This window comes from Phodopus roborovskii, unplaced genomic scaffold (assembly GCF_943737965.1).
Source record: "Phodopus roborovskii unplaced genomic scaffold, PHOROB, whole genome shotgun sequence".
Classification (NCBI taxonomy): Eukaryota; Metazoa; Chordata; class Mammalia; order Rodentia; family Cricetidae; genus Phodopus; species Phodopus roborovskii.
The window spans coordinates 38,085,924-38,105,352 of NW_026126433.1; the positions used below are offsets into that span (position 1 = coordinate 38,085,924).

The following is a 19,429-nucleotide window of genomic DNA, read 5'->3' on the forward strand; positions in this document are numbered from 1 at the left end:
TCTCTCCACAAGTTTAATCTCCTAACACTCAGAAGACTGAGTGAGACAGGAGGGCTATGTAGAAAGACCTACGTTTAAGTTAAACCTCTGAAACTCTTCAAAGTACATATAAAGCAAGGTGACTCAAATCAGCACAAGCACCTCAGAGAACAAGGGACCAGGCTGACCTCAGCGGCCATGGCCCATGGCTGTCTGTCCACAATACTCTTCAATACTGGTTTGTTGTTGCTTTGTAAAAGATTTATTTTTATTTTATGCATAAGTATTGCCTTCCTGTATGTGTATACACAGTGTAGAAGCCAGGAGAGGCCACTGAACCTGGCGAACTGGAGATAAAGGCAGCTGTGAGTGCCTTGTGGGTTACAAGAATGGAACTTCAGTCTTCTGTAAGAGTAGCCAAGTGCTCCTAAACATTGAGTGGTCTCTCTAGCCCCATGGTCTGTTTTTCCAATTCAGTTTAACAGTTAAAATATTCGTGAGAATGTAAATATTGTCAATTTAACCAAACTCCTACAAAATTATAAATCAGGAGACATGGGAAATGGAGAAGGACCAGTTAATCTGTTCTTCTGTAAGGAAGTCAATAAAACTGCCTAATACAGATGAGGGGGTGGAGAAATGACAGTATAGTTGTTTGATTTGTTTTGAAATGCTAAGATAAATAAAAGGAGAAATAACCAGAAGGGGTGAATGGAATTCTCTGGGAAACAGGATGAGTCAATACAGGGAGGACTGTTGATCTGGGGGGACAGGGCTTTCAAGAGGGGTAGCTGTCAGCATCATGACCGTTATCATCAGAAATACATCAACCATCTGTCACCACCACCATCATCATCACCATGAGATGATGCCTAAACTGCCCCTGTTGCACCAGGCAACCATTCATAATTGCCTTCCCTGTATTAAGCTATGTAATCTGCATAGTCCTCACAACACAGGCAAGCTCTGACTTGGAACCCACTTTACAGAAAAGTGACACAGGAAGTAAGTACCTTTGGCCCAGATCATTGCCCCAGGACTTGGCAGACTGAGATATTGTGTGTGGGTGTGTGAGTGTGTGGTCTGGTTTTTGTTTGTCTAAAGATATGGTCTCACTGTGCAGATCTAGATGGTATGAACTTTCTATGTAGACCAAACTGACCTACAATTCAGAGATCCAACTGCCTTTCCCACCACAGTGCTGGAATTTAAAGGTGTGTGACACCACACCCAGCAACATACATATACTTTGTCTATTACTGGGCCCTTGAACCCAGGGCCTTCCGCAAGCTAGACAAAGCCTTATACCACTGAGCTTTATCCCCAGCCCCCTTTCAGATTTTGTGTAAGAATGGTCCCCATAGGCTCACAGATTTGAATGCTTGGACATTAGGGAGTGGCATTACTTGACAGGGATTAGGAGGTGTGGCCTGGTTGGTAGGTGTGGCCTTGCTGGAGAAAGTTTCACTGGGGGTGGGCTTTGAAGTTTCAACCATTAAAGACAGGCCTAGTGTCTCCCAGTCTCTTCCTGCTGCCTGTGGATCCAAATCTCAAACTCTCAGCCATCTCTCCAGCAACGTATCTGCTTGCCTGCTGCAATGCTTCCAGACATGTGATAATGGGCTAAACCCTCAAATTCTCAAGCCATCTACCTGTCCTTATAATTTGGGATGGGTGGTGTATACAATTGTTTCTGTAATTACAAAAGTAATCTTTTTTTTTTTTTTAAAGAAATAATATCAGTTATTTCTGGGGGGGGGGGGTTGTATACAGGTGCCACAGGATGCACACAGAGGTCAGGACAATTTTCAAGGCGAGTCAATTTTCCTTCCACCACGTGGGTCCCAGGAATCAAACTCAGGCTGTCAGGTCTGGTAGCAAGAGTCTTTCTTTACCCAAGCATCTCAACCCCACATGTGTTTTAATCGGTTAAATTCTTAATGACATGCAGGCACACACAGGCTGTGGAAGCAGCAGAAAATAAAAATAGCCAATTAAATGCCAGGTTGTCAGCTTTTCCTTTGACACCAGGCAGGCATAGCTTCACAATGACCAAGAACCCCTGCAATGTCAAGAGCTACAATGTCAAGAACTACTACTATCCAAACTGCTCTCTCTGACTTGACTTGCATCACTTTACTTCTTAAATTACAAAAATACAACAATGTGCATACTTGTTCTCTCTCTCTCTCTCTCTCTCTCTCTCTCTCTCTCTCTCTCTCTCTCTCTCTCACTCACACACACACACACAAATCCCATAACCAAATCGGCATCAAATGTCCTTGTCCCCAAAGAAACAATATCCCATTAACTCAAAATCAAATTATAGGTCCAGCACAGGGGAGGTAGAATGCAATGCCTGTCCTGGGAAATGTGTGCTCAACAAAATCCCACGTGCAGCTTCAGGGGATAATTGGCCCTTCCTGAAACTGCCCATGAACACCGCTCCCTAAGGACATTCTCCCCTGATATTCTAACTAATCTGTCCTACAGAGAAACTGTCTACTTTCAGGAGTAGGAACACAGGGCCAGAACCTTCCCAGGTGTTTTCAGCAGTGTTCTGGTTTAGAGATGGTTTGTTCATGGATGTAGAAGGTTCAGCGCTGAGCACTACAGTATTGGAAGGCTGTGGGGCCTCCAATGGGTGGATCTACAGTTGGTAGTGGCGTGGTTCTCAGAAGTGATTAAGGTGGATCTCACAGGACTTGGTTAATGCCTGAGAATGTGTGGTTATTAAAGGGTAAGCCTGGCATCTACACTCTTTGGTTTCTTGTCTCTCACACAGGCTTCTACCATGGCACCATCAGCCATGAGGCCCTTCATCAGAGACCAAACCGATGGGGTCACTCAACCTGGAACTTCCAGCCTCAAAGCTGCAAAGTAAACGAGCCCTTTTCTTTACACATTACCTGGCCTTGGGTATATTGTTTTGACAAAAGGAAACAGACCAACTCAGTCAATAACACAGGTACTCAAATTTCCAGAAGGGATATGCTGGATATTCTAGAACATTAACTTTCCTCACAGGGTAGCCACTTTCTTGTCAAAATCCACAGAACATGAATGACTGTAGACACCAACAGCAGTGCTCCTGATAGGATATTGCTGATGAGGCCAAAATGTTTCCCAAACTTCAAGGAGACTGGCATTTCGTTCATGTAAAACAAGCTAGGATCCATCTGATTGCCACATAGTCAAGATAATGTCATATCCCAGAGAGTCAGTTAAAAAAGAAAGAAGAAATGTGTTTGCCAAGGAGGATACTTTTTTTTCTACAGATGCACTGAATCTACCTGGGCAAACTGGTAAATGCCTGTAGTCCCAGCACTAAGAAGACTGAAGTAGGAGTTCGAGACCAGACTGGACAACATAGTGAGACACAGTCACCTTCCACTTAAAAAACAAAACAAAGACTAAGACTGTAGCTCAGTTGGAAGAGTGTTTACCCAGCATGCAAGAAGCCATGGGTTTGATCCTGGGGTATGGGGTGTGTGTGTGTGTGTGTGTGTGTGTGTGTGTGTGTGTGTGTGTGTGTGTGTCACACACCCGTAATCCTGGCACTCATGATGAAGAAGTTCCAAGTATACAGTGGGACCCTATCGGAAAGAGAAAACTTGTAAGTACTGCTCTGTACAGAAATGTGTGTCTACAACTGAAATGAAGAAAAGCCTTTGAGAGCTACTGCCTTAGCTCCCCCTCTGGACTCCCTACAGAGTATTTCCTCCTTGCTCACCAAAATATGTAAGAATTTCTGCCATCAGCAACCAGTCAACTCTCCAACGGACTAGATGGGTGCACTACAATTAACTGCCTTCATGAACCCAACCCAGAGACAGAATCAGCTCTGCAGTTTAAGGACGTAGGCCCATAAGACTTCCCCCACCTCAGACACTCAAGTCGAGCCCCAGCTTGTGTGGCCCTATTCCCTACTTGGGCAAAATTAGTTTATTAGGGAAGACCACAAAACCCAGGGAGATCTCCTAGGTTCACCATTATAGACCATTTGAATAGTCAGCAGAAGAGGCACATGGCACACAGTGTATCCGAACTGTGTGGGTGCCTCCCCCCAGCATCTCTGCCCATTCAGTTATCCAGCGGTCAGACTTGAATCTTACCCTGCTGGGTTTTATGGAAGCTTCATTTTACAAGCTTGACTGATTACTACACAGTTCACAGTGATAAATTCAATGTTTACCTCCTTTCCCTTCCCTGGATGTCTCAAGATCAATATGAAGAATCTGGTCCTCATCAACAGATCAACTCTTTTTGTTGTTTTTTATTTTTTGTTTTTTGCTTGCTTTGTTTTTGCTTTTTTTAAGGCTGGATCTCACTAATGTAGCCCTGGCTGACCTGGAAAACTCTATGTAGATCTCCTGGCCTTAGAACTCAGAAATTTACCTACCTCTTCTGGGATTAAAGGCCTGTGCCACCACACCTAGCCCAAAATTCTTTGATGGGTTCAAATTTGATAATCTATTGGAACCACATTTTAAAAATGTAGAAGGTATTGGCTGGGGATATAATGCAGTCAGCTGGCAGAGTGATTCATACACCATTTTGAGCACCCCATAAACTGTGGTTACAAACCTACAGCTGAGTATGGTGGTGTGCACCCAGCATCCAGACAAGAAAATCAAGATCATCCTTCTGCATGGGTGACATCCAGGCCAGACTCGGATACATGAGAATATCTCAAACCCCACCCACAACCCTCCACATAAACTGGTCAGTTGATGCAGGAGAATCACAGACACCATTATAAGCAGAGCTTACTCAAAGGAAAGGGACAACAAACATTAGGAACTTTAGGTGGTGTCAGCGACAGAAGGAAAATTAAGATGGAATGGTAAGGGGACTTCACAGCACTAGGTCAGGGCTTTACAAGAACACGTGTTTTATATTAAAGAGAAACAAGGTGGGCTGGGGAGGATGGTGCAGTGGGTAAAGGCCCTTGCTGCCAAGCCTAACCTGCATTTGATCTCCAGGACCCACAGAGAACCTACACCTCCAAGTTATCCTCTAAACTCCACATTCATGCTCGGGGGAAAAAAAACACTAAATAAATACATAGAAGAGAAGAAGAAATGATGGAATAAATATGACAAAAGGTGATGGTTAGTTTTCACTGTTATCTGGAGGCTTATTCTGTTGTTTTAAGGTTTTTTTGAGAAGGGATCTCAACTATGTAACCTTAGCTGCCCTAAAGCTTCGTGTGTGTGTGTGTGTGTGTGTGTGTGTGTGTGTGTGTGTGTGTGTGTTAAATAAAAGTGTATTAAGAAAGAGAAAACAAGCCAGGTGTGCCCAGCACTCAGAAGGCAGAGGCAGGCAGATAGATCTCTGAGTTTGAGGTCAGCATGGTGAACAAAGTAAGTTCCAGGACAGCTAGGGCTGTTACACAGAGAAACCCTGTCTGGGGTGGGGGACAGACGGACAGGAGCAGACCAGGGAAAGGTTGTTCTCCCTAATAAAGTCAAGGGCTGTGCCACACCTCAAAAAACAGAGCCAACAACTTCCTGAAGCTCAAACATCTGTCCAAACGCTCAACAGAAGAGCTATGGTTTCTGCCACAGACACAGGGTCTGTTTAAGGCTGGTTTTTCCCAGAATTAGCATGTGAAACTATACTTCTCAGATCTCAAATTCGAAAGTTAGAATGGGGGGAAAGGGACAAACTCCACTGACAACAAGGAGGGACACCTGAATACACTGTCTCCAGCGCCTGGGCACCGGCTACATCTTACACAGACATTAGAGCTGTGTCCTTATAGCTTCCTATTGGGAAGATAAACACCTAGGATGGGAATCCCAGTCCAGACGTAAGTGGAGTGGCAGGTACAAGCACAGGAAGAGGATAGCTGAAGAGGGCTCTGAAGATGCACACAAGCTGCCCAGGTGGAAGAAGAGGGGAAGAATGCTCAACAGAGGCAGCTCTGAGCTCACAGGTGTGGAGCAGAGCTGAGATCAGGGCCCCGGAAGTGGCTGGCAATTAGGGAGGGGAAGGACAGGTGTGGTGTGTGGAAAATGACAGACTACGATTACAGCCTAGTGGGGGGAGGGCGGAATGCTGAGGGCAGGAGAGGAGAGAGGCAGAACCACAAAGAATGCACTGGGAGTGATGGGCAGAATCAGAGCTGTATTTGTTTAAAGATCACTCCAGCAGCAATGTGGAGAATGTTCTGGAGGTAGTCCAATTGGGAAGTCAGCCACTGGAGAGTCATGCTGTCCGGAAATGATGGAAGCAGGGTAAGATTCCAGGAAAGATTGGCAAGTGGAACTGATGGGATGAGCAGCCTGGACGGATGTGGGAGGACGTGGATTTGCAGGCTGACAGAGGTGACAAAGTGTCTCTCCATTCATGGCTGGAGAGAACGTGCAGGTTGGACAGTAAGGTCTGTGGTGAGGAAGCTGGGCAAGGATTAGCAGGATCCCAGTTCTCCTGCACTGAGTAGAAATGCAAAGTAACAGCTGAAAAAATGAGAAGGGGCCGACACAAGATATGACTGACCAGACAATCACTGACAAATGAGAACAGACTCTAGACAGGGAGGAAAGCAGTGAGCTAAGTAAGGGGCTTCTGAGCCAGGAGCCCTGTCCAGGCAGAATGAATACATGAGGCAGTTGAGAGAACAGTGAGAGGCAGCTGGCAGTGAGAGAGCCCGGAGACACGCTTCCCAGAGTACAGAGCAGCCATGCCATACAGAAAGGTGAGGTTAGGAACCCATGGCTTTAGCAGGATCCAGAGACTGGGTGACTGCATTCGAATCCAGCTAGAAAAGCTTCTTCATAGACATTAACACTCTCCAGCTCCTCTTGACCTGCCCAGCCCTGACTACCACTCATGTGGCACTCATCCACCACATCATCAGCCCCTCAATCACCATGCACGAAGTTGAGGATGCAAAGCGCGAACCTGCACCCATTATCCTGAAATCACAAAATCACAGGGACAGTCAACCATGACACAAGAACAATGTTCCAGGAAATGACTTAAGGGGCCCAATCTAGTCCCCCTCAGCAGATGTGCTCGAAGCACCTACCCAGTGACCAGGCATTATACCATGGGCTGGATTAACAGGGATGATGTAGAACCTGACAAGGAGCAAGATCCCTGGGGATCTCTGGGGTCAGGGGCTTTCTCTCAGGCACTGCCATACTCCATACCTTAGAGAACCCCAGCACACGATCAACATTCAAATCGTATGTACCAAGTGAAGAGCGCCTAGCTGAGGAAGAAAGCGCCTTCTTCCTTCCAGAGTATAAAGGAGTGAAGGCTCCTAAAGAGTCACTGTGGTTTTTGTTTGTAACAGGGTCTTGCTGTAGATTCCAAGGCTTAGACATGTGTGCATGTCTCCATGCACACAATAGTAAGATTACAGATGTGCACAGCCACGCATGGCTCACAACATGCTAAGCACATAGAAACCACTTTCTTCTATCAAAAAAACAAAAAAACAAAAATATTAAGCTGGACATGGCCGCATATGCCTTTAATCCAGCACTCAGAAGGCAGAGGTAGGTGGATCTCTGGATGTTTGAAACCAGCCTGGTCTAAATAGTGAAACCCTGCCTCAAAAATATTTTTTTTTTTATTATTTGCTTTTCTTTTTAATATGTGCATATTGTTTTTTTTGCCTGCATGTATATGTGCCACGTGTGTGCCTGGGGTCCTTGGAGACTGGAAGGGTGCACTGGAGTACCTCGAACTAGAGTTACAAATGGTTGTTAGTCACCATGTGTGCTGGGAACTGAACATGGGTCCCCTGGAAGAACAGTCAGTGCTATTTATCTTATTTTCATATCTATGCCTTTCCTTTATGTAGGAACACCACGTAAGTGCCTCAGTCACACAGACCTCCATAAACTGAATAGTAAAACACTACCCTGCCTTGGGGGATTAAGGGGACGATCAAGACATCATTCATAGAGGTAGTAGTGACTAGGGCATGGGAGGCAGGATGATGAGGGGCTGGGACTTAACATGGGTGGGTTCAGTTGGTGGCAATTTAGATTATCACACCTATAAACTGGTATACTGTGTGTTTTTAACTAAAGTAATTTTTAAAGGTTAAACTGTGCCTTCCCCTCAAGTTGTAGGGACAGTGAGGTGGCTCAGGGGGTGAAAGCGTTTGCCACAAAGGCCTAACTACTTCAACGTGATGCTTGGAAGCCTCACGAAAGTGAGAGGGCACAGGCAGTTAGTTCCACACCCACAGGTAATAAAAGGTTCACGATTTAAATCTTAAGTTGAAATACTTTTGAAAGACACATGCCTATAATGCCAGCCCTGGGGAGGTGGGAGCAGGAGGGAGGAAGCGGGCGACTTCCACAATCAGTTGGAAGTAAACCTGGGCTACATAGCAAGACTTTGCCTCAGGAAAGTAAAAATAGCCGGGCTGCAGTGACACACACCTTTAGTGCCAGCACTTGGGAGGCAGAGGCAGGTGGCTCTCTGTGAATTCAGGCCAGCCTGATCTACATACAGAACTGAGTTCCAGGACAGCCAGGACTACACAGAGAAACCCTGTCTCGAAAAACCAAACCAAAAAATTAAATAAAAATAACTAAATCAGATTTTAAAAGGCCCAGCTAAGGCATACAGCAAACAACTGCTAATTAGAATAAAAGAACCAGGACAGTGCCTGGAATCCACCAAGCCCTGGGCTGTACCCCAGCACAGAACAAACCAGCTGCTGTGGTCGGATTGAAACGCTTGGTGCCCAGTTAGTGGCGCTGTTTGGGCAGTTGAGTATGTCCTTGCTGAGTAAGGAAGTACAGTAACTACCAAGGCTTTGAGGGTTCAATGCCAGGCACCATTCCCAATTAGCTCTCTGCTTCCTGCTTTTGGTGTGAGACAGGAGCTCAGCTCCAGCTGCCATGTCTGTCTCCTGCCTGCCATGCTGTCTTTGCTGTCCGTTATGGCCACTAACCCTCTAGCACAAAGTAAACCTTCCCTTCTATAAACGGCCTCGGTGGATCGTGGTGCTTTATCACAATAGAAAAGTAACTGCTACAATGGCAAGGGGGAGCAGGGTGGGGTGGGGCTGTGCAGGCAAGAGGAGCAGGAGCCCAACGTCATCCTGGGCCACATAGCAAGTTCAAAGCCAGCTTGGAACACATGAGAATGAAGGGGGGTGAGGGGAGACAGTGAACTGAGAAGTCCACTCTGGCTAATGCCCTAAGTTATGAACATGAACATCCAATAGACAGTGGCAAGGAGGCTACAATAGAGGAACCTCGTTGCTCTCTGTACTCCATTCCAAGCACCACCTGGCTGCACCCCTTAGTTTAGATTTTAAGTGTTTTCAAACAGCAAGGTGATGGAGGCGTCAGTTACGGGGTTTGGCCATTCAACAATGTGAACATTTATCAACAAATACATTATTTTTAAAAAGTGTTCCCCAATTAAACAAACCCTGAGAGTATTTTCAACAAAACAGACTGATCAAAGGGGCTATTCCAACGACAGCACCAGGCTCTAGACTGTGAATGCAGGTGTAACCCCAGTTCAGACACTGCTATGTATACACTGGGCGGCCATGCTTAATTACAACAAGCTAGACCTTATCTCCTCTTCACAGAGGTAGGGATGGGTTCAGAAGAAACAGATGAAAATGGATCAGGCCAGATCAGGAACACAAGCTTGACAGAGTGCCAAGGCTATGTGTGTTCACCAAGCCAGGGGTTCCCACCTCACCTGAAAGCACGTTTGCAACAACAAGCCTGAGGGGTCTCTATGCAAACTGGACACAACACCACAGACCTTCCTTTCATGATGAAAACCTCAATTCTCATGCTACACCACCCCTGCCCCAACCCTGCCCCACCCCCAAAGAACACACTCTGCTGGAAGGCTGGGTGGAGTTCTTCTCAAGCAATGTGTGCCTCCCCTGCATTCATCCAGAAAGCAAAAGGTCAGTACAGCTACAGGGTGTGGTGTGGCTTGCATTTTCTCTGGAGCAGTGTTCAAGCCTCCCTCATTCAAATGTGGTGTACCTATCCACATTGTTCTGCTCTCAAATGTTTGCTTTCCCCACAAGAGAGCCACTGGCTAATCAAAATAGCACATCTGACCTCCAGACAACAATCAATAAGCCACCAGATACAGCAAGGCTCCAGAAGCAGTCTCTTCCCCAAAATGGGACTTCTGAAGACATTTCAAAGTCCCCTCAGACGATCAATACATCACACAAAAGCAGCAGCACGAGCTCTCTTCTGAGAGCTATCACAGCTGCTTCTGTGTTTCCGTTCCCAACACACTGTCTGCAGAGGTGAGCCTGTGGGATACCTGCAGCCCCAGTTCCAACCCTGAATGCTGAGTCCTAGTCAGAACTACTCATTACCCATACTGTCACAAGTCTTTGTTTGTTTGTTTGTGGAGGAGGGTTGTTGAGACCGGATCTATCATATAGCTCTGTCATGGAACTCACTAGGTAGTAGACCAGGCTGGCCTTGAACTCAAGAGAGATCCACCTGCTTCTGCCTCCCTAGTGATGGGACGGAAGGTGTGCTCCACCATTCCAGGCTGAAACTTATTAGCTGCTACATTTAGTGTGTTACTGGGGAACCAGGTGTGCCTCCACTGGATCAGAGACTTTAAAAACACTATGTGTCACTCTGTATTGTCTCCTTTGGAGGATCACTGTTCCTTCAGGACAGGTGATAATATAATTCTATGTATTATAAACTCCCCTTAAGATCCTAGACACTGCATTTTGAATGGTTTTTTTTTTTTTTTTTTTTTTTTTTTTGAAAGGTACACAAAGCCAGTGTGAACTGTGAGCATGTATAGTGTTTTCCATTCTAATAGATTTGTGATGGCGGAGCTGGAGGACTGTGACTGCTTACTACTGCAGAAGACCTGTATTTCATTCCCAGCACCTACACAGCTCCAGGCCACACCCTCTTCAGACATCTCTGCACCCCTGCACAACATAATCCTCATACATTCTCTCTGTCTCCCTCCCTCTCTCTTTCTCTCCCTCTCCCTCTCTCTCATACACACACAAACACACACACAGAGTGATGGCACATGTCTTTAATCTCTGTGAGTTTGAGTTCCTGACAGTCTGGCCAGAAACACTGGGAGGACCGGGAAGGGGGGAGGGGGTAGAGGGAGGGGAGAGAAGTATGTGTCTGGAAGAAAACACCCTACCAGTTTTCCCACAGGGTAACTGCTCAGCAGGGCCCAATTCCAATCCCTATTATAAAAGGCCCCTGCTGAGGCCCTTGATAACTGACCAGAGCAGAACAGATCTACCTTTGCCTAGAAGATAATTGTTTGGGTTTACAACTGTCAACTCTTAGAAGGATCTCTTGGGTTGAAGATCCAGTTCCTATCAGTAAGCATTTGCCTAAACAAAACAGATGACAACTGTGAAAACATGACAAGTCACTCTCCAGTTTATTGTATCATTTTTCTAAGCCATCAAACAAGTGCACTTACATTAAGCCACATTGTTGTAATTTAAGAAAAAGATGCTAAGCACAGAGTTCAAGCAGAGGAGCTTTTTATTAGGGAAAGGGATGTAAAAGGGGGAAAGGGGAAGCTGGGGAAAGTAGCCTCAGGAGACAGGAGCAGCAGGAGAGAGGAGAAAGGAAAGAGAGAAGGGAACAGAGGAGACAGAGAGTGGGTCTCCAGAGGGGACCAGAGGGGGAGAGAAAGAGAGAAAGATGGATGGGAGGTGGGCAGGGCCCTTTTAAAAGGGAATATGGTAGTGAATGTGCACAGGTGGTGCTCTTAATGGCTGCAGCTGAGGGTGTATCCTGTCAAAACTCCGAGGACAGGCCAGTACAGATGCCTGAATACTAACATGCCTGACTTAGAATATGCCAGCAGCCCCTTCCAGACGAAGAGAACATACAAGTGTGAACAGCACTGCCCACATCTTCCAGCAACAGTCAAGGCAAACGGGTTGAGACGCTGAAACAGTCCCGGGAGGGTAGTTCAGTGTGGGGACTGCATGCTCAAAATGAGGTTCTGTGTTCAACCCCAACACCACAAAAAAAGCTGTTAGAAGAGGTAGGTAAGTAGGTGAAGAAGCATTCCATTCTTTAACCATCCACGCCACAGATGAGCTCTTCACATACCCTTTACTTTCCAAGGATTGTGAGCAAACACTCAAGGAAATCAAGAGAGAGCAGGCCACAACCAGTCTACTGGCAGGACAATTAGACCCAGAGATAACTGTGCTACCACCTCCAGCTAGGGAAAATACATCCCAGGGAAAGTCAACACAACAGAGCCATTTACAGCCCCTTGTGACCTCTATGTGGACTTTTCCTAAAAAAAAAAAAAAAAAAAAAAAAAAAAAGAGGCTGGAGATAGCTGCAATTCAACTCAAGGGATTCCAACAACCCTACACAGACATACATGCAGGCAAAACACCAATGCATATTTTAAATTTTTTTGTTTTGTTTTGTTTTGTTTTTCGAGGCAGGGTTTCTCTGTATTGCTTTGGAGCATGTCCTGGAACTCTGTAGACCAGGCTGGGCTCGAGTAAGAGATCCTCCTGCCTCTGCCTCCCAAGCGCTGGGATTAAAGGCGTGTGCCACCAACGCCCAGCCTAAAAATAGATAATATTTTTAAAATGTTTTTTAAAAAATTGCTTGTGGCTAGTCCTGTCTATGCCAGCCTCGAAAACACAGGCCTCTATCTCAAACAGATAAATAAACATTGAAGGGGACCAGGCAGATGGCTACCATGTGGAGAACTTACTAGAGGCCTGAAGACTTAAATTAAATCCCCAGATCACAGCTGCTAGAACGTGAAAACCAACTCCCAGTACTCTCATGCTCCACCCTCCACCTCTACACACAGGCCATGACATTGGCACACCTGTACTCACTCAAATTAGAATAAAACAATTTGCTCTGTTTCACCTAACATTCAGGTATTTTTTAAGGGCCTTTTAAAAATACGTGTGTGTGTCTGGGCACACGCTATGGCATACATATGAAGGCCAGAGGATACCTTTTGGGACTCAGTTCTATTCTACCATGTGAGTTACAGAAACCACTCAGGAGGCAGAGGCAGGTGGATGTCTGTGAGTTTGAGGTCAGCCTGGTCTACAGAGTGAAAAAAGGAAAGGCTCTCTACACTGAAGAAACATTTTTAAATGTTTTTTCACCATTTCCTTCCTTCATTATCCCTATTCTGTCAGTTCATAGAAACATGGGTTATACTAACATACATACATACTCGGAATAGACAAACATGATAAAGCTGATAAAAATGACTTTAAGGACAAGAATATAATACACTGTAAGTACACCCTCAAACATTTTTAATGTTTTAAAAAAAAAAAAAAAAAAGACACCCTCAAAGACCTTGAACAGTTTCAACCATCACAGAACCCACCAGCACAAAAAGTCACATCTCACACTTCCAGTGGAATCCCCAAATGCAAGCTGTCTGCACTACAGAAGCTGACAAAAGCTAGACTCTGAGAACTAGGAGTCAATTCTCTCCTTCCACCGTGTCTGTACACGTGCAGACTACATCTCCTTTGAAAATTTAAAGCAAGATTCTACAAAGAAATTACATCAAGCCCAAGACTTAAGCAAGCCACATATACCAAGATGGAGTCCAATGAGCACAGGGGCTGAGCATCAGAAAGGACACTTCAGAGACACTCAGCCAAATCAAGCAAGGGGAGGAAGGCAGCCGGGAAGAGGAGCTGCTGCAGGAGGCTCCTTCATTCCACAAGGTGGATGTGTGCACTGAAATAAATGCAGGCAGGAGAGAGGACCTCGTAGGACGGAAAGCAGGGCACATCTAGAGGTAGTGGCTGCAGGAGCATGAGACTGGCAGATGGCAGAAAGGCACCAGGGCTCAGAGCACTACCAAAACTAAGGTGAGGAAAAACACACAGTGCCTGCCCCAAGAAACAGCCCGGGGAACAAAGCCCACACCCTGGACGAGTTTGGAATAAGCCATCGGACAGAAGGGGGCAGCTGAGGTTCCAGGAATGAGGCAGCAGAAGCAAAGATGACATGGCCCTACAGCATTCTGAAGCAGCCCAAAAGCAGGTGCTGACTCACACACAGTCAAGCTGAGCTATCAGCCCACACCTCAGAAGGGACCGCTTGTCCTGTATTACTCACAGCCCAACCTCCCCAAAAATACCTTTGAGGGGTGGTCACTGCTCACAGAAAAACTCAAATGAGGCAGACTCAGAAGAAATGGATCCCAGTCCCACCTCTGTTCCCTAAGTCAAAACATGCACTGTCTCTTCTAGAAAAGCACCCCACCCTTTGAGACACCCACAGACACGTGTTGACATGAGCAACACGTTGGCATGAGTGAAGGCAGTTTAGTTAGACATGTGCAAGATACACAGTCCAGGACCGCATCAGAAGGCCCCTGGGGCACGCTATTGAATTTCTGACCTGTACTCTCAGGACCATGGAGAGACATCAAGGTGTGTGAAAAGGGGTGACAGCAAGAGCTAACACAAGGAAGACCACCTGGGATGGTGTGACGAGGAGCAGATCCATAAGCCCCTGCCATGGGCTTTTTCTACTGGTCAGGGTCAAGAGCAAAATTCAAAGACAGGTGGGCTGGTGGGGGCTTGTTTCTGCCTCCCTTCCAATGTTATTTCTTGCTATCATCTGGACCTGTTATTTAGAAGGAAATAAGAGTCTGGCTTTTGATAAGTCAGAAAAACTTTCTTACCCACTACATAGAATGATTTCATGTTTTTGAGGTTTTTAGGGGACCTTATGCATAGTAGGTAAAGCTCTAGCATGAAGTTACATCCCTTAGTGAGTACTTTTTTTTTTTTTTTTTTTTTTTTTTTTAGGCAGATCTCACTGTGTAGCCCTGGCTGACCTGGAACTCACTATGTAGACCATACTGGCCTGGCTCACAGATCCAGCAGCCTCTGCCTCCCAAGTGCTAGGTAAAATGGTGTTCACCACCACACCCAGCTTAATTTAAGTGTATGAATGTTTTTGCCTGCCTGGTGCTTGCAGAGGCCAGAAATTGTATCAGATCTCCTAGTACTGGGGTGCTAGGAATCAAACCCCAGAACAACCAGTGCCCTTATCAGCTGAGCCATCTCCCCACCACCAACACCAATGGGGAATTTTAAGATGACCTAACAGTGACTTGCTTGGTCTGCCTAGAAAAGTTTAAATTTCTCATTCATCTTCATCTATAAAACAAATCTCAAAAAGTGGCACAGAGTGGAGTGTCAGTACATTGTGTGATCCTAGCATGCAAGATCACCAGCCTGGAATACAGTGAGTTAGTCCAGTTCCAGCCTGAACTACATGGAAAGACCCTTTCTCAAAAATAAATGAATAAATAAATAAATAAAATATACAATGCAATACATGGAGCTGTAATCATTATTCAGTCTGAGATAAAATATTTGTACTCTGGACAGCCAAGACATTGAGACAAGGGAGTCTCATAGGAAAAGGCCTCTTATACCTCCAACAAGTGGTCTTTTCTTCAGGAGAGACTAGAAAGGGAAGTTGGGATCTATATATAATGTAGGGCTTCAAGGTACCGCCAATTTGCTGTGGGTTAATTAAGTAGCTGTGAGCCCCAGTGTTCCTTCCCAGCTTTCTCCACATATTCCCTTTCTGGATTGACAGTGTGAAGCTACACTATAGCTCTGTGTCTCGGATCTTAAAGAAGTCAGCCAGCAGCAGGGACTGGGTAGTGATGCTCTAGTGCCAGCTCTGCCACTAACTATGTGATCAGCAGACGTTATTAGCTCAGCCTCATGTTGCTCTTCTACACATGAAGACAATGCATGTGCAAGCCCTGTACAACAAGACCACCCCAACACATAAATTTTAAAATAGGTAATTAGATTGTTGGCCTCCAGAGGGTCTGAGGTTCCTTGTAAATTGCCATTTACCTCAACCCCTTTGTCTTTTTCCAATGTCCTTTCTCCAGAACACAGGGTATCAAACCTGCCTTGCTTCTAGCCCCTATTGCACCAGATTTGAGACTCCCAAAGGAAATCCAGTTTTGTTCATGCAGACTTCAAAACAAAAAGGGTGGAAAGAAGCATCCAGTTCTTCAGCGGGAAAATAATTAAAGACTGGAACAATAAAATTATGGCATAATTACAACAAACTGACCACAACATGAAATTTTTTAGAAGTCCAATGAGACAGTGTTTTGTTAAGTTGCCCAGGCTGGCCTCATATTCCATCAGGAACCACATGCAGCTGGACTTTTTAAAAAATAAACACACACAGCCTGGTGTGGTGGCCCATGCCTTTAATCCCACTACTAAAGAGGCAGAGACAGACAGGTGGATCTCCCAGAGAGGCCAGCCTAGTCTAGCTACATAAAGGGTTCCAAGCAGGCCAGGAGACTATGCCTTAAAATAGATTGATAGACACACTCGGTTCTTTATAACAAACCATCATATGCAAAATGTACATTTTGAAAACTGCACAAAGAGACCCTTCTCTCCTTGGGAGTTCCCTTCCTCTTCTTCCTTGCTGAGGTTAGCAAAGAGCTGGCTACTCCCACAGTGGCTAACTGCTCCTCCCATTCCAGCTGTCTAGGAGACCCTTAAAACCCAACCCTCCCATCAACCTCCAATGCAGTTTAACAGTTAAGTAACAGAGAATAAGGATGTTCTCTGCCTCTGTGGTGACTGAATTATTCAGGTGATAACCAAGGTCATTGTTTCTAAATGTTCCATTCTTCTCCACTTTTGGTCTCTTCCTCACTAAGGAGTGGACTTTAGGCTAGCATGCTACCCCCAAGTTCACTCCAGGCCATCACTCTGGGAATACAGCCCCTTTATAGCAGGAACACTGGGGGAACAGGGTGGCAGAGGTAATGCCAAAAAGAGCTGATAAGGAGTCCTGATAGGATTGGCACCCTAGTTTTGTCTAGCATTCCTAGACGCACTAATGAAGAACGTATTTTTTAAACTTAACATATTATAAGTCAAAGGGGCAAATAACCTAAGTTCAGAGACATAAACAGCATTGTGGAGCGCTAGCCATGGAAGCTAAAGACGAGGTGAACTTAACACTGGAGTTCTACAGCACACAACGCTGAGTCTGGGCTGCTGGCCTAAAGTACTCCAGACCTGGAGGGAAAATACGAAAAAAAAAATCAAAATGGAGGAGGGGCCAAGGAGAAATGGGCTGGAAGCTAAAAAACCGCGTGGCGCGTGGCGCGCGTCTCATGGCGCCATCCAGCCTTCCTGCTCCGCGCTCCTCAGCCTCGGGACGGGCGATCCCGCCTCACCAGCGGCCGCACGCGGCGCCCAGCTCCCACAAGGCGCCCCTCGTGGAGTCCGAGTGCCCAGTGAACCAGAAGGCTGTTAAACGGCAGGCGAGCAAGCAGCCACATCTGAAAAGGCAGCGAGGGGAGTAAAGAAAGAACCATCTGGGAGGGCTCCACCCTTCTCCACCTGCAGAAAAGACCCGAGGTTAAGCCAAGACTCCTGTCCCTGTGGGGGGCGGGGGTGGTGGAAGGACAGAGGTTCCTCGTAAAGTCAGAATCTGTAGTCCTTCCCTGGGATCCAAGGAGAAAGAGACCCGGACGCCGAAGAGCAAGAAACCAGAACAACTTTCTCACTGAGAATGATCCCGTTTTTCTCTTCCCAACCCCTACTGTCATCCCACCCGCGACAGCGCCCACCGGGTTTGCCTTGCTCCCCGAAAGCCCAGCAACCCCCATGTGGGCTCCCGCAGCCGGCGCGCCATCTCGCGCATCCCCGCCACCCTTGCAGCCCACGGGCTTGGGCAGACGGCCAGGGCCAGGCCGGGGCGGAGAATTCAGGGGCTCGTGGGGGAGCCCCGAAAGCCTCGTCCCCAACCCGGACTTGCAAAACAATAAGCATCCGCTTTCTGCCCCTCCCCCACAGGACCCTAACCACGAGTCGCAGCCGCCGCCGGGAACCGGCGAGGGAGCGCACCATCCCTGCGGGGAGGGGGGGACCCTCAGTCGTCCCAGTACCCCACCGGTCCCTAACGCCGCGCCCCAAGCCTGAGCGAGGCTGGCAGCGCCTGAGCGCGGCGTCCGGGAGCGAGGATCGCGCGGGCCACGCGGTGGCAGGCTGCAACTGCCACGGCCCGCGTGTGGCGCCCGCCGAGCGGGTAGGGCGCGCGGAACCCGTACCTTGCCGCTGGCTGTGCCCCCGCTCACGCCGATCAGGAAGGGCTCGCCGCCGTTGGGCTGCTGGTGGTTCTGCAGGGTCTGCTCGCTGTCCCCGGCCATGACTCGCGCCGCTCTTCCTCTCGCAGCCTCTACGAAGCGACGCACGCTCCCCGCCCGCGACCGGGCTCGCTCGGCGTCTCACAGCGGTCGCTGGTTGCCGAGGTCGAGGCTGGTCTGGCCGCGGCTGGAGCCGGGGAGGAGGTTGGGAGGGGAGGCCGAGGTGGCTTTCCCGGAGGTGCAGAGAGCTCTGCGGTGCCCGTGGCGGCCCTCGGGGTTTACATCCCAGGCAGAGGTCAGCGTGATGAGGCTGCTCCAATCCGGGCCGGCTGCGCGCTGCTATTCGCCAGGAGTCTTGGCCCCAGCCTCCGCCCCGCCCGGGCCCCGCCGCCGCCGCCGCCGCCGCCCGAGGTCTCTGGGAAAGGTGTGAGCGCCACTCCCCTCCCCACCCGCCCGATTAACCCTTTCCCGAACGGAGCCTGGGAGAACAAACAGGCTTGGTCAGCGTTTTAATGAGCCAGTCTGCCTCCTGTTTCAAAGGAGACCAAAAGAAGCTGCTGAGCAGATTCGAGAATGGAGGAAGTGCCTCAGGTTTGAGACGCAAAACTGGAAAAGGCTGGGAAGATGGAGATGGAGCATAGTTAATGCCTGGACCCTTTATCCACAAGAAAACTTGTGTTTTCGGAGACTCCCCTTTCCCACCTCCCATATGCTAAAATAGTGTGTCAGCCACATGACTTAGAGATCTTCTGTCTTGGAAACCCCCAAGTGCCATTTTCTTTAGCAGGTCTATCCTCGTGTGACCCCCTAAAAGAAGGGTGACTCGAGGAGGGTTTCCCCTCCCTGGAAAATCAGTGCCCTTCCACACCACAGCATCCTGGACTGACATCCCTGTGAAGCTAGGGTTAATGAAAATAGAAACATAACGATGCCATTTAGATCCATTGATGACCTAGTTTATTAGAGGCAGGCCATTTGTCACTTGGTTAGGAATACATTATCAAATAAATACTAAGGTGTAGTCCTCATCTCCGGAGCCAGATTTCTTCATTCACACCAAGGTCCATGAGCAAATGATTCGTGCCTTAGGGTTCCCATCTATTAAATGAGAATAATAATGATGCTCACACCCTAGGATTTTTGTTGGGCATAAATTAATATCACTGTTGAGCCTGTACTGGGGCTTGAAAAGATTACTAAAGGACTGAACCAGAAAGGGCAGTTTTTCTGGGCACACCTGAAAGGTGTGACTAGAATCTCTGCTTCTCTGAACTCTAAGTGAACCTTGTCAGTGAACTGATAGGACCCT

At 47.3% G+C, this 19,429-nt stretch overlaps 1 protein-coding gene across 1 annotated transcript in view; it reads right to left on the reverse strand.

The window, feature by feature from the left end:
• Positions 1-18,543, reverse strand: part of Uck2 (uridine-cytidine kinase 2) — a 57,826-nt gene extending 39,283 nt beyond the window's left edge. Inside the window, exon 1 of the mRNA XM_051186191.1 lies at positions 18,085-18,543. Coding sequence (XP_051042148.1) covers positions 18,085-18,183 — 99 coding nt within the window. The 5' untranslated portion in view covers positions 18,184-18,543. The remainder of the gene's footprint in view (positions 1-18,084) is intronic.
• Between the last annotated feature and the right edge of the window lie 886 nt (positions 18,544-19,429).